Here is a 13,744-nt window from a genome sequence, read left to right as displayed (position 1 = left end):
AGAAGCCAGGCTTCAGAGCAGGCCTTCCATTCTGCTGTCCCATGGGGCCACACCCAGTGTTCTGTCAGCCAGGTTCGCTTCCTGTTCTCCCAACACCCGGTGCACACGGTCCTGCTGCTCACATCCACTCTTCCATTGCCCGGGACACCCTGCCAGAGTCCAGTCTCTCACCACAGTGCAGTCCACACTTCGGGGGTCACATGGAATCAGTGAAGAGTGCTCTGCGCTCGGGCGGAAGACATCCTCCCCTGTTTGCGGTTTTGGTGATGCACGCGAACACCGTTCCACCTGCCTTATTGGATGCCAAGGGCCCCTCTGTGCATCCTTGACCTTCTTACAGCTGCCCGAGCAGGCTTGCGATTGTTTGTTAAATGAACGAATATAGGATGTGCAACAGGTTGTGAACTTGGCACACGCTCTAATCCAAATTAATCCAATTCTGTGTTGGAGGGGGTATTATTAGTCCCATGATGCAAACAACAATAATGATAATAATGATAGGTCCCATTTAGTAAGTGCTGCCTCTGTGTCAGGCATGGTGCTAAAGGGTTAACATATATTTTCTCAGTAACTCCTTCCCACTATTCTGAGAAGTAGCTTCAAGTACCTCCACTCTCCAGATGTGAATACTAAGGGTGTTGCCCAGGAGCTGCTTGGAGCCACCACTGAGTTCTCCAGGGCTGACTCCTCAGCCCTGGCTGTTTGCTGTTGAGAACGTACTATCCTCCCAGGCCTGGAGGAGGCACCCAGAGACACGCCCCCCCAACCCCGCCAAGAAAGGAGGACATCCAAGTTCTATGAACAAAGGCAAGATATGCAAAAGTACCTGTGACTTTAGGTGACAAGGAGGACATTGGGTTTCCTGTGAGAAGGCAAATTCTCTGAGTTAAGAAGCTGAATACAATGTAACCTTAAAATACGATTCTTGGGGTGCCTGGGTGTCCGTCGGTTGAGCATCCAACTCTATTTGGGCTCAGGTCATGATCTCAGCGTTGTGAGATCAAGCCCCATATCTGGCTCCAGGCTGGGTGTGAAGCCTGCTAGGGATTTTCCTTCTCCCTCTCCCTCTGCCCCTCCTCCTCCCCAAAAAGGATTCCTGCCACTTAAGTGTTGGGGGACTTAGAGCCTCCTTTCTGGGATGCATTTGCTTTAAAAAGAGGCTATGTTCTTACACTTGCTACTCTCCCACTTCTCAGATCTGTTCGAAGTGGTCAGAGCTAAGTCCCCTCTGAGAGCTGGGCTCCAGAGTGCCCCTCTACCCCCGAACCCCCAAGCCTGCCCAGCTCCTGGGAGCCACTCAGTGGCTGCTATCCGGTGCCTGCTAATACTAGTCTCTGGCCCAGGACGGATTAGATCCCAGGGAAGGTACCGTCCCCAATTTTTCTTATTTCTCAGGATTCGCTTTTGCCTTTTGCCTTATTCTACTTCATTCTCTCCTTGCTATTTTTCAAAGCTACCCTTTACTTTTCAAAAAGACCCAAAGTAGCAGGTTTACATATACACACACATTCATACACAGGTGTGATCGACAGCGGTGCTGACACCCCCTTCCTCAAGGTCCGACTCTGGAAGTCCATTTTCGGTGAAACGAATTCCATGCCAGGCTGAGCCTACAGTGCCGGACAGACTTAGGATGGGAGAAATGGTTATGGTAACAGCATAAAGATTTGGTCTGGGTCTTCATGGAGTCTCACAGTCTAACAGGAGAGGAAGAAGGCATGCCGCCCAAATAAGCAAGCTCTCCCTCGGTTCCAGCTACCCTGGGCCCCACCAAGTGAATGAAACAGTTGTAAGCTTGTAAGCTGGCCCCATAGGAGCTGGAAGAAGGACACGTTGCCCTGGCTTGGGCTGTTACAGAGCCTCGGTCTTGAAGGATGGACAACATTTACAGACAGATAAGCTCTCGGCTGAGAAGGGGGTGGCCAGATGGTCCACGAAAAACAAACAAAAATCAAACCTGTATAAACAAAGGAACAATAACAAGAACGCAGGTGGTATGTCCAGATGATCAAGGGGTTCCATATCGATCCATGGGATGGACTGATAGAAACGGTGAGTGTGAACCTGACAGTAGGCTGGGGGGCGTGGCTGTCAAATCCTGGGGCTTCTGCAATGCCAGCCTAAGGAACCTGGCCTTAATCTGATAGGCAATGGGGAGCCACGGAGGACATCTGGATGCAATAGTGATGGACTGGAAAACAAATCAGCTGGTGGGGGTGTGTCGGCCACGTCTTGGGATGTGGGCTCCTAGCCACAGAGGGACAAGGGCCTTGAAAAGATGACCTGCCCTACACCCATTATTTCAATTAATCAAAACAATCTGGGTCACTGCTTATGTGAGGGCTATGGTGCCCCCGCCCAGGCTTAAGGGTCAGGTTCAGAAAGCCGGGCCCTGGGTTTGTCATTTCCCCAACTCTGCCAGGTGGTTCTGATGTCCCTGAGAGCAGGGCTCCTTCCTCGCTCTGTCCAGGGGATGCTGTCCACCCCAGAACTGGAATCGCTGAAATGCAGATTCCCATTCAAGAGGCGTAGGGAGGAGCCTGATTTAGCATTTCGAATCCGCTTCCCTGGGATGCCCATGCTGCAAGTTCAAGGGCATGCTCTGATTAAGCAACCAGGAGATGAAGTTTTGTCCTAAACCTAAAAAGTTGTTTTCTACTCTTCAAGGCTTAAAAAACCACCCTGCTACCTGCCTCCTTCAGCCTAATGAATCAGACGCTGGGGGTACAGCCAGATCTGGGAGAGTCTTAAATCTCCCTGAAGCCGGGGCAGCCAAGGGCAGAGTCTCCATCCCTGACTCTGGAAGGTGAGCACTGGTCTCTGCAAGGGCGTCAAGGGTCGTCCCAGGATCCAGAGCTGGGTGCTGTTGGCAGGGGTGTGGCCAATAGGCCGTGCAGGGGGCTGGGCAGCCCTGAGCCTTTCCCAGCCCTTGGCCAGCAGCCCGCACTCAGGAAGCCTCACACAGGGTGGGACACAGGCCTGGAAAGTGACGGGAAAACATCCACATCTAGAGACAGCATGTGCTTTTTCCTATAAGGCCCAGATTTTGTCAGGTTATAAAAGGAGAAGGCGAAGTGGCGGCACCCAGGACATGTCCCATGTCCCGTCTCTGAGAGCCAACCATGAAGCACGGGCGCCCTGCCTGGAGAGAGGAAACGTGCACCCGGCGGAACCCCACAGGCTGGCTGGCTGGCAACGAGGGGAGCTCTCTCTCGGGGTTTGGTGACCAGCTCCTAATCCTAGGCTTCCAATCTCTATCGAAGGGAGTCTCACCCAGGGAGTTAAAAGTCAGTTGAAACGACACCCACGGAGTTCTGGACACCATTCCGCCCTTTCCTGAGCAATCACAGTCTCCATGAGCCCTGCTGCACTGGCCTTCCAAGTGAGCCAGGTGGGAAGAAGGACCCACGTTCCCTCTCCGCTCCTGCTCATCCTGACCGGCCCAGCCGGACTGAGCACGCTCAGTGAGGGGCATCAAGAAAGGAAAAGGATGGAGGATGGAGGATGAGCAAGCTGTGTGTGCTGGGGCAGCCGAGACAGACCGGCACAAGGACCAGGACAGTTCAGCTCGGCCGAGGCCTGTCTTTAGAGCCTTTGCTCCCCCGATCCCCTCCCAAAGCCTCCACTTCCAGGAAGGTTGGCCAACCAGCTGCCCAGCTGCAGGATGAATGGTTCCTGCTCTGTTACCTGAATCAGGCCCAGCACCCCCCTTTCTGCCACATCTTCTTGGGGCACCCCGGCCCAGCTCTTTCCTCGCTGAGTTCCTACGGCCCGTGCCGCTCTGGGCGCCCCTTATCTCATTACGCAGCTTCCCTCCGCAGCTGTGCTTGCCCATAGACATCGATTACAAGCCACATATGCAATTTAAAATAGCCTGGTAGCTGCCTAAAAGAAGTAAAAAGAAACAATTTCTGACAATATATTTTAACCCAATATGTCCAAGATACGATTGTTTCAAGCTGTAGCAATCATGATGCATGTTACTTTTTCTCTTTGTCTTTTTTTGCGGGGGTTGGGGGGTGCCGGGGCGGGGAGCGGGGGAGACTGTCACCGAAATCCAGTATTTTATTTTCGTGGTGCTTCCCAATTTGGAGTAGTCACATTTCAAGTGCTTGAGAGCAACAGGAAGCTCGCGGCTATTGCACTGGGCGTCTCTAGACAGTATTCATTCTGAGGGCAGGAATCATGTATTAGGGGTCACGGGCACATTGGATGTGAAAGCTGAAAGAAATCTTGGGACCACCCTGTTTGACTCCTTCAGCTGCAAGGCCAGGAACCACCCCAGCCCGTGAGGGACGTGGCTGGCTCTTAATCCCTGGGTGAGGACAGCCAGCAGCCAGGCCAGAGTTCTAATCATGCAAGCAGAACCCCGACAATCTTTCTGCATGCGGTGCTGTCTCGGTCTGTGTGGCCTCCCTGGTGCAGGGAGATTCCACCCCTTCTCCCCTTGTACGTCCTTGAGAAACATGGCGATTGGTTAGAGCCCAGTGATACCTTCGGGGCCAGTCCTGGGCCTCCCTTGAGCCACCTGACCGAGGCCCAAGCTCTGAGTGTTCGCACTGAGGCCGGTGCCTCCCTTCACCCGCCCCAACTCCTCCAATCCTGGGTTAAGCCATGAAGAGATAAGGAGCTGGGAGGAAGAAACATTGGCAAACAAGCCGAGTGTGGACGCCAATCACAATTCTTGGCAGCAGATGGCATTCTGGGAATCATTAATGCGCTCCTATTGCAATAATGAGGGGACCATCCAACCAACAAGCCCGAGAGCCTGTTTGCCCATAGTGGGTCTGTACCTACAGACATGGAGCCCTGGCAGGGATTTCAGGAGGCCACCTCCACTTACTACACTTGCTGTGGTAATCAGTGCTCCCCACCCCCACTGCAAACCTTCTGAGCACCCTCCACACTCTGAACACCAGAGGCTCACTGGGCCCCCCTGGGGAGCCTGGACACTTGGGCACCCCTCAGCCGAGCGCCCCCCCACCCTTGCAAAGAGCAGCTATGCCCAAACCTGTTTATACCAGTTGAGCTTGTTACTATTATTTCACAATTTAATTTAATGTAAACTGATGAAACAGAATTGCAGAAAGAAAGCCACATCCAAGTTTTCACACAAACTAAATTGATAGTCTCAGGAGTGAGTCATTGCAAAAATGCTGTTGAGTTAGGTGTGCATGAGATAAGAAAACACTGGAAAGCAAACCAGAAACCTAGAAGGATTTTGCACTCAAGCAGGCTTTGCTTGTGTCTTTATGTCCTTCACTATAATCTATTTATTCTAGAATCCTCAGATGACGTCTTATTTATGGGGATGTTTATGCAAGAAGAACAGTGGAGGACCCCAACCATGAGACCCATAATCAAATAAAATCCTTGACCAGCTTTGGTGAAGAAGATTCTAAGTTAAAATAAGACATTGAACGTATTCATACACCTTTAGTATACGCCTGCTTTAACTGACTGATTAACTACAGGTTCTGGTCAAGTAATAAAAGCTGATGGGGTCAAATTTTTGCTCACCAGAAAAAGTCCATGAAATACTGCTGGTCTCCACTGAATACTGCGGTTTGAGGTATACGGGGTTTGCATTTTAATACCGGGAGCTTGTATTGGTCAGGACCAGTCAAGACCAGGTAATTCAACAGAGAGGATTCAATGTGAGGGAACTCATGATTAACAAGGGTGGGAGGCTGCTAGACTATCCAGAGGGGAGACGGTCTTAGCAGAATGCAGTAGACTCTAAGGCCAGAACCATGGTAGGGTATCTGGGAGGAGTTGGAGCCACAGAGAAGACACAGGCATGGTGGAGAAGCCACCAAATGTAGAGAGGGGAGAAGAGGGGATATCTGGCTCCGCCCTTCTTCCGGCTCTCCTGCCCTGAGCTAGTGTTTCCCCAACCCAGCAAGGAAGCCCAGGCAACAGTGCTAGTGGGTCAGGGCTTAGGATACAGAGGAGAGCATGGGAAAAAATGAATCTGAGGACAGATGGGCCCAGGACTGGCCCAGATCTCCTAAAATCCAAAAAGTCCCCCTGAGTGACTCCAAGTGGCATTTAAGGTTGATCATAGAAAACTGAAGATTTGGGGGCAACGCAGAGAGAAGCTGATCTTCTTAGTGCCTTACAAGGGTGCTACAGGAAGTGACTGCCTATCCTGAGGCTGGCCTGACAGCAGCTGTGAGGGGAAAACAGAGACAGGGATTCCTTTGGACGTAAACATAGCAGTTCCCAGAAGAGGAAGCAACAAACTGTCCAGGGAAATCCAGAGTCTTCACTGGGAGGCAATGCCACGCTGCATCCAGCTTTTTCAAGTTCTTTTTTCAAGGCTTTTGAAGTTTCAGAGGCTTCTTGCAGATTCTCACCCAAATCCAAAGTCTAGCTCATTGAACTGGCCACGGCCCTCTGTTCTGGCTGTTGTTCAACGGCTGTCCTAAAGTCAGACGTTCCAGACCCGGATGGGCGATGTGGCCATGGCTGACTGGATAATGATGTGATCGTCTGGCTGGCCCCTCTCATTTTCCCCTCACATTATTACTCCACGTGAAGACCTTTTGGGGACCAGCAAGGTTAGGCAGCTCACGTTGTGGGGAGCGGCGTGTCACAGTTACAATCACTTGACTAGCACTGAAGAGACAATGTGGCCACCAGCCATCAGCTGGGGGTCTTAGGGCAGGTCATGCCACCTCCTGGGTCTCAGGGTCCCTGTCTGTGAAAGAGGGAGATGAACTGACCTTATACATTGTAGGGTCATCCCTCTGACATGAGTTTTCATTGAACAGGCCTTGGAATGGAGATGAAGGAGAAAAAGGGATCTTAGGGAGGAGGCAGATGGAGTCCAGGCACCTTGGAGGACAGCGGATAAAAAATTCCTCAGGTGAGATTTTTTCCCCCCATTATCATACGCTCTTCCCCCTCAAAGCAGAATTCTAAGAAATAAATCTTAGTTAATTGAGAGTTCTGGTTACTTGGGGTGCCCTTAATCAAGGTTTTACTGCATTTTCAATTGTAACGAGTTACACACAGGTTTGCATATGCTGTTACTTCTTAAGTGACTTCTGCTCCCTGACCTCATATCTGTTTCATTAAAATTGAACATTTTGAAACGAGAAAAGGGGCATGGAGCGGAATGGTTCCACCTGGATACAGCTCTGGGGAAACAGCAGTCAAGGTGATGAAAAGCAGCATCCAACCATGCCCATACATTAGCTGCCCTACCTGAGAGGCAGTAATTGTATTTCCAACCACACTTCACAGCACTTTTCAACCTGGCCAGGCATTTCTAGGTTATTCTTCTCACTCTGGGGCAGGTAAATTTGGTGCAAAAATCTCCCCCCATCCAGTCCCTTCCTAGTAGCAACCATAATTTAACTTCGGCTAGCTAAGCAATGCTGCTGATTATCCCACAACTCTCAAGATGCTGTGTCTCAGAACTCTGGCATTCTTGGGTCTGGACAAATATAAGGAGTCCTTAAATTCCCAGGACCATGTTGAGGCATTCTGTAGCACACACTGGTGTTGCCATTTTACACAGAGATGAAGTGGAGGTTGGCAAGAGCCAAGTCATTTACAGACCTGCACTCTTCCTCAAGCCAGACACCTGGTGGTCAAGGCAGGAGAGGGCAAGCTGCCCGAGTGTAAGCTTTGAGGAGACTTCTGGCACAGGGCTGGCCCATCGGGGTCTTAATATCTGATTATAGGGTGAAGGAACGAATGAATGAATGAACGGGCCTTACCCAGCTATCCTCCTGCAACCCACAACTGAGGGACAGATGGCTGTCTCCTGCCCTTGCTTCCCCCTAAGTATCCAGATGGAGGAAAGCCTATGGTCTGCAAGCTGACAGACAGCTGGTAACCTCCTCTGCGGAACCCGGCAAGGCACAGAAAGCCATATTTCAATCAGAGAGGCAGGCGGCAATCAAGGCAGTCACCCACCCTCTCCTCAGAGCCACCCTTTTCCCGGAAGCGTCTGTTACAGTCCTGTGATACCTGCAGCTCTGCCTTTATTGGGAACCCTGGTCCCATGACCCTCTCCCACCCCTCTTACAGAAGTGCCTTTTAATTCAGGCAGGTAAACACTGTTACTTTCTTTTAGTGGGAAAGAGAAAACGGAGAATGCACCAAGCGGGAACATCTGATTAGAAAACGAAAAAACAAGAGGCATTTTGATTTCTTTAGAGAGTGAGAGAAGGCATAAGCCAAAGAGAGGAAACGGAATCACAGGCCTGATCCCTTAAACACAGGTCACTGGCTGAGCTGTCACTTCTTAGGAAGGCTCTGAACTGCTAAGTTCTTGGACTGCAAATGCACTTTCTGGGCAGCGTACTTACAGAGAAAGGAAATGGGGCTCCTGGTGACATCAGCATGGCTGCAGGTCGCTTCCTGGGCTCTGACATGACTTTATCCTTTCTTTTCTTGTAAAATCATTGTGAGGATGTGACAACACGTGACAGGCAGATGGAGAAGAGGGAGGGCAGGGGCTGGCCTGACATCATGTTGTTTGGGGGCTGAGGGCACTGCTCTCACCGTCAGGGATGGAGCTCAGTAGGGAAAGGACAGTTGACAGGATACTTTCCTTTGAGGTCAGAAGCCTGAATCTTGACATGATTGTGAAACAGTGTCCCATCTCGTGTGGAGGTTGAGAGAAATGGGTGGGGAGAGAGCAAGGGGGTCTGGTGATCTGACCCAGTGATCCAGCACCCAGGACCCGCTTTTTGGCAGTTATCAAAGTCGTTGTGGGGTTTAAATAATTTTTGTAGACTTGGAATCATTTTTGTAGACTTGGAATTCCAAGATGACCAGTCCCTTGAGGGAAGGCTGAGTTGTCCTGATTTCTGAATCTTTGCCCCTGCTGCCATTTTCCCTGCAACCATTACCACCATGGCCTCCGTTATCAAGGTGTGGTCAGCAAATACGCAGAATATATAGAAAGAGGCCTCCTTTGGGAGTGTCTGGCCAGACCTTGATGACCCCCTTTTCTTAAATCTGGCTCCTCTCTCCCTGTGTAAGTTTCCCCTTACTAGGGAAACCCGTTCTCTGACCATTGTTGACTAGGACAAAGCTAGGTAAACCACTTGGGCTAGACTAGCCCAGACTTTCTCTATATATGGTTAGACTTGATGGCCATATAAGTAAGCATCTCATATGACCTTCTTCTATCATGTGCAAGGAAAGTCAAAGACAGATAATCTGTAGAGATGAAAGGATTAGTCAGTTGCATAGACATAAGCCAAGATGAGACCGCACAGGGCCACAGGAAGACAAATATTGAAGAAATAACTGGTTGCCAATGGCTTTCCTGGTTCCAGTAGCTCATGGAGTCCTGGATAGCGTTTTCCTGCACAGTTTAAGATCTATAACCTGCCCCTGTATCCTTATAACAAAGGGTATTTTCACCTTAAGCTACCTTGAGTTGGTTTTCTTTATTTGCAATCCCAGGAGTCTTAACTAATACAAGGTTACTACCCTACCTATCTCAGCAACCATCACTAATCAATCACAGCAGTCTTCTGGCAAGCCGCAGAATCCTTTGGCTGAAAATCACCACCAATTGAGCTAAGTTAGTAGATAAGATAAAATCTACTGGCACAAGCAAACCCCACAAACTGGCCAACTCAAAGTCTGTGATGAGCTAGAGTCCCAAAAAAGTGCAAGAGAAGAATATGGGAGGGAGTGATCCATTCTGAGCATGGACTTGACCATTGAATGGGATTTATCCAGGCAGAGACGGACAAGATGTGTTTTAGGTGAGAGACAACATAGGCAGCATTAATGGATCAAGTCACAGTATTGGGGAAGGACCCAATATTCGCCTTAGTGTCTTTCTAATCACATACTGCCGGGCTGTCTTTGGTTCTTGGAATACCTTCTTTTGTTACTTTTTTGTTGTTTAGGATGTTCTAGAAAGTTCTGCTTAGGAAGGGGGTACTAAATAAAGCCAAAAGTTGGCCTGAGTCACAGCTGGGATGCTTGTTCTTCCATTGCTTCCCAGATCCCTGTGGACTTGGCGGAAGGACCAAATGACTTGGTATGTCTTGGTTTCCAGGTCTGGCTTTATCACCAGTGCACCCTCTATCCTGAAGCTTGTGCTTTGGCTTCCCAGAATCCATTCCACCTTTTTTAGCCAGAGCTTCTGATTCCCTATTGTGCATTCTTGGCTCCCACTTTGGACCAGATGGTGTGATAGGACTCCATAACTGGTTCCAAGGTGAAGCACGTGACTGGGCAGAAGCCAGTCAATGAGTTCCATGCTCTGGCTATAAACCAGTCAATGTATTCCATGCTCTGGCTACAGGGATTGGTTCAGGGACTGGACATTTGACTCAAGACAGCCAATCAGCCCCACCAAAACTAATCCTAAGGCTTGGTCTTTAATAAGCACCAAGAGATGTTCTCTCTCTCTCTTTTTTTTTTCCTACCGGATCTGAACTGGAGAGATGTGAGGCTGCCCCTGCTGCTACCCTCTCGCCGACAGGAGACAAAGAAACCTGCATTCCAAGTTTGCTTAGCTTGCATTCAGGGGCATCTGAATCCAGCCGTACCCATGAATCCCTGCAGTACATAGCCAGTACATAGTCCCCCTTAAGCCAGTATGATTTGGGTTTTCTCTCATTTGCACCCAAATAAGTCCAGTTACACTCTGCGTCAGTTACCTCGTCAATAAAATGGGAAGAACAGCAGCTATCCTTTGCGTGGGACTGTTCCCAGGAATAACTGAGTGGGCATAAAATGCTGTGTTAATAAGCAAAGGGGCCCTGACTATAAATGATAACACCACTCCAGTAAGTGGTTTTAGGAAGGGGCATCTAGTGTTCTCCAAAGAAAAATAAATGTGAAATATGTTACCTCATCTTTTGCAACATGTCTCCTCGCACATGCCAGCCCAGGATAGACGCTTAAGAATAACAGCCAAGGGCTGAAAGCTGTTGAAACACTTCCAGTGCTTTGCCATTGACCCGGGGGCTCTCTGAAATCACTCCACATAGGGTGACAGCAGCCCCAAGGGACCCCATGCTGTAGATAACATCTCAGTGGACTTCCATTCTCACTCTGGCTCTGGATTCAATTTTGTGGCCACCCAGCACCTCCCTTCCCCCATAGACACCCAGGCCTACCTGTTTGGAAACACCCAGGCCTACCTGTTTCATCAGGGGTTTGGGAGAGGTTGCAGGTGACAGATCCAGGGGAGGGACTGGGCAAGTCTGCTGTTGCAGTGTGATTCCTTAATGAGCTGGTAGGTGCAGCCCCCACCAAGCAACCTCCCGTGCTAGCTGGGGACAGAGGGCTAAGGTCAGGCAGCCCCAGCTGGTTCTGATAAGGAGCCCGGTTATCAGCGTCCAATCTCAAGTAGCCGGAGCCTTTCCCCGCCCACCCGCACAGGTACAATGGCTCCATTAATGGCCTCGGTTGTCCAAATATCATTCATCACTTGAGACAAGTCTAATAAAAGGCTAAAGGCGCTCCCTCTCATACTTACTTCTGAACACAATTCACTTTTAAATTATTCGTGTCTCCTTTAACCTGCAGAGCTATAAGCCTTCCCAGTTCCCTCCCTGGAAGCCTGAGCCCAGAGCCACTCCTGGGAGGGGGCGCTCACCCGGCAACCCCCCGCCCCCAGCCAACTCTGCAGTCATGCTTCCCTTCCTCCTCTCCCATCTCACACCCCCTCACCCTGGACATTTGGTTTGGGGGAGGTGGACACATTCTCCCAGGTTTTTCTCATCAAGCTTTCCCTTTCTGCCCGTTCCTCCGTCGTCAGCAGATCAGGATTGGAAATAATTTACGTGGAAGTAGGTGATTCTCCAGTTCAGCTTTGCATGCTTGACAATTAACTAAATAAACTGCTTGGGGTCACTTAGAGTAACAATTCACAGACTTCCCTGTGACAGGCAAAAGTTAAACCCCTCGGCGTGCAGGACCTCCCCATGGGGCAGGAGGAGGCTTGGTTCTGCAGGAGGGAAATTCTAGGCATCTTATTATTCACCCGCTCCCTTACCAGTTCTGACCTTAAGAGTACTCTTAACCTTCCTCCTCCAGCTTGCTAATGGGGAAATAAATCTTGGGAGAGTATCTTAAATTCTTTTTTATCACAGACTGTATCACCGAGATAATAAGACCAGCCTTCAGAGTAACCATTAAGCCACAGAAGGTGTGGTCATCATTTATGATTTTTTTAGCCTTAATTGCTAGACAGACACTTTAAGTGGGAAGTCTGTCTAATGAGCCCAGTCATTAAAACATCAAAAACTGTTATCTGGGGTTTCTATTTTAGTTAGACATTACATTATTTTAATAAGGGGGCCGCATTTCTTGTCACAGGGTTTGGTAATGGAGGCCGGAGCAACCCCCTGGGGACCGGGGGAGGAGGAGGCACACTTGCCTTTGGAAAACAAGGTCGCAAATCAAGACTGAGCTCTGGAAGGGGGTGCAGATGATCAAGTCTGGGAACCTGAGTGGGAGGAGGGCTGCCTATCTGGCCACAGGGGACTGGAACTACACCCTCGCCCGGGACAGGCGGAAGGTAGATGGAGGGGTGTCCTGACCTCATTAGGCATCATGTCAGCTTTCTGATCCGTTGCTCTAACTTTGTGCACAGTGTCCTTGGCCTGGAAGGTCCTCCCCTCTTGGATGCCTCCTTGCCCCTGGGGAAGTGGGCGGCCTGCAGGCCCAGCCCAGTCTGTGGCCTTCCTTCTCCACCAGAGCCTTCCTTCCTTTCTTCTTCCTCTGGACTCCTACAACAGGCACACTCAGAATTGCCCGTGTAGTCAGCCCTCAAGTCCACACTGGATGTTCCCAGACCGAAGGCTCAGGACTTTGACAATCACCATTGGCTACATTTTATCGAACTGGAAATGTACGGTAGAAATATAATGGTGAGCCACAAATCAGAGCCACATGTGTGATTTCAAATTTTCTAGTCGCCATAGTTAAAGGGTAAAAATAAATAGGTAACTTTAATTTTAATTGCTTATTTTATTCAAACCAATATATCCCACATATTATCACTTCAGCATTTTAAAATGGTTAAAGAACTATTTAACCTTTTTTTTTTTTTTTTAACACAAAGTCTTTCAGAATATCTTAATTTGGGCTAGCCACAGTTCAAGTGCTCAAGAGCTCCATGTGGGTAGAGGCTACCACATCGGACAGAACAGGTTTAAACTTGATTTTCCAAGTCACTAACTGTTACAGAGCATGTACTCTGTGCCAGGCACTATTCTAAGCAGTTGACATACATTAATTCCTTTAGCACTCACAACAGCCCCACCGAGTAGATACTATGATTATACCCATTTTACAGATGAGAAAACGGAGACAGGCAGAGGTTAGGTTACTTGTTCCAAACACACACACACAGAGCTCAGAGCTTGTGAGCGCTACCACCCAAACGGGATACATTATAGGTCTGGGCTCAGCCTAGATTTGATACTTAGCCATCAGCCCCTTGCTCGTTCCCCTCGCTCGTTCTAGATTCAGCAGAGCCCCAGCAGACCTGGAGAACGGGCTGACAAATTCCCCACCAAACCAAGCCATCTGGAAGTAGCAGGTTCCCTGCCTCTGTGTGGCTGACATCCCCCTGCCCCGCCACGGCACAGAAGCCATAGGGGACTACCAGCTGCCTGGGGGTGGGGGGTGGTATGTGTCTAACACCAGGAGATTCTCTTTCTCCTGGGAAACTCCCTAACATGTAGTCATTATTTTGAAAAGAAAAAAAAAAAAATCAAGAGGCTAGCCTTAAAAAGGATAGCAT

General features: G+C 49.6%; 1 protein-coding gene across 4 annotated transcripts in view; it reads right to left on the bottom strand.

Moving 5' to 3' along the window:
- The window catches only part of ZBTB7C (zinc finger and BTB domain containing 7C), a 336,440-nt gene that overhangs the window by 58,012 nt on the left and 264,684 nt on the right, over positions 1 to 13,744 (bottom strand). The window contains exons 1-2 of one of the 4 annotated variants that reach the window (XM_032310024.1): positions 11,133 to 12,139; positions 6,729 to 6,840 (exon numbers count right to left, since the gene is read on the bottom strand). The exons of 2 other annotated variants lie outside the window; for them this stretch is intronic. In XM_032310024.1, the coding sequence (XP_032165915.1) occupies positions 6,729 to 6,840; positions 11,133 to 11,415 (395 nt within the window). In that variant the 5' untranslated portion in view covers positions 11,416 to 12,139. Of the gene's footprint in view, positions 1 to 6,728; positions 6,841 to 11,132; positions 12,140 to 13,744 lie in introns of those variants that run through there. One more of the 4 variants, XM_032310026.1, reaches the window with a different exon arrangement.

Source organism: Mustela erminea, chromosome 13 (genome assembly GCF_009829155.1).
Source record: "Mustela erminea isolate mMusErm1 chromosome 13, mMusErm1.Pri, whole genome shotgun sequence".
NCBI classification, from domain to species: Eukaryota; Metazoa; Chordata; class Mammalia; order Carnivora; family Mustelidae; genus Mustela; species Mustela erminea.
The sequence above is the reverse complement of the archived record's forward strand: the minus strand, read 5'-3'. Positions and strand labels throughout refer to the sequence as shown.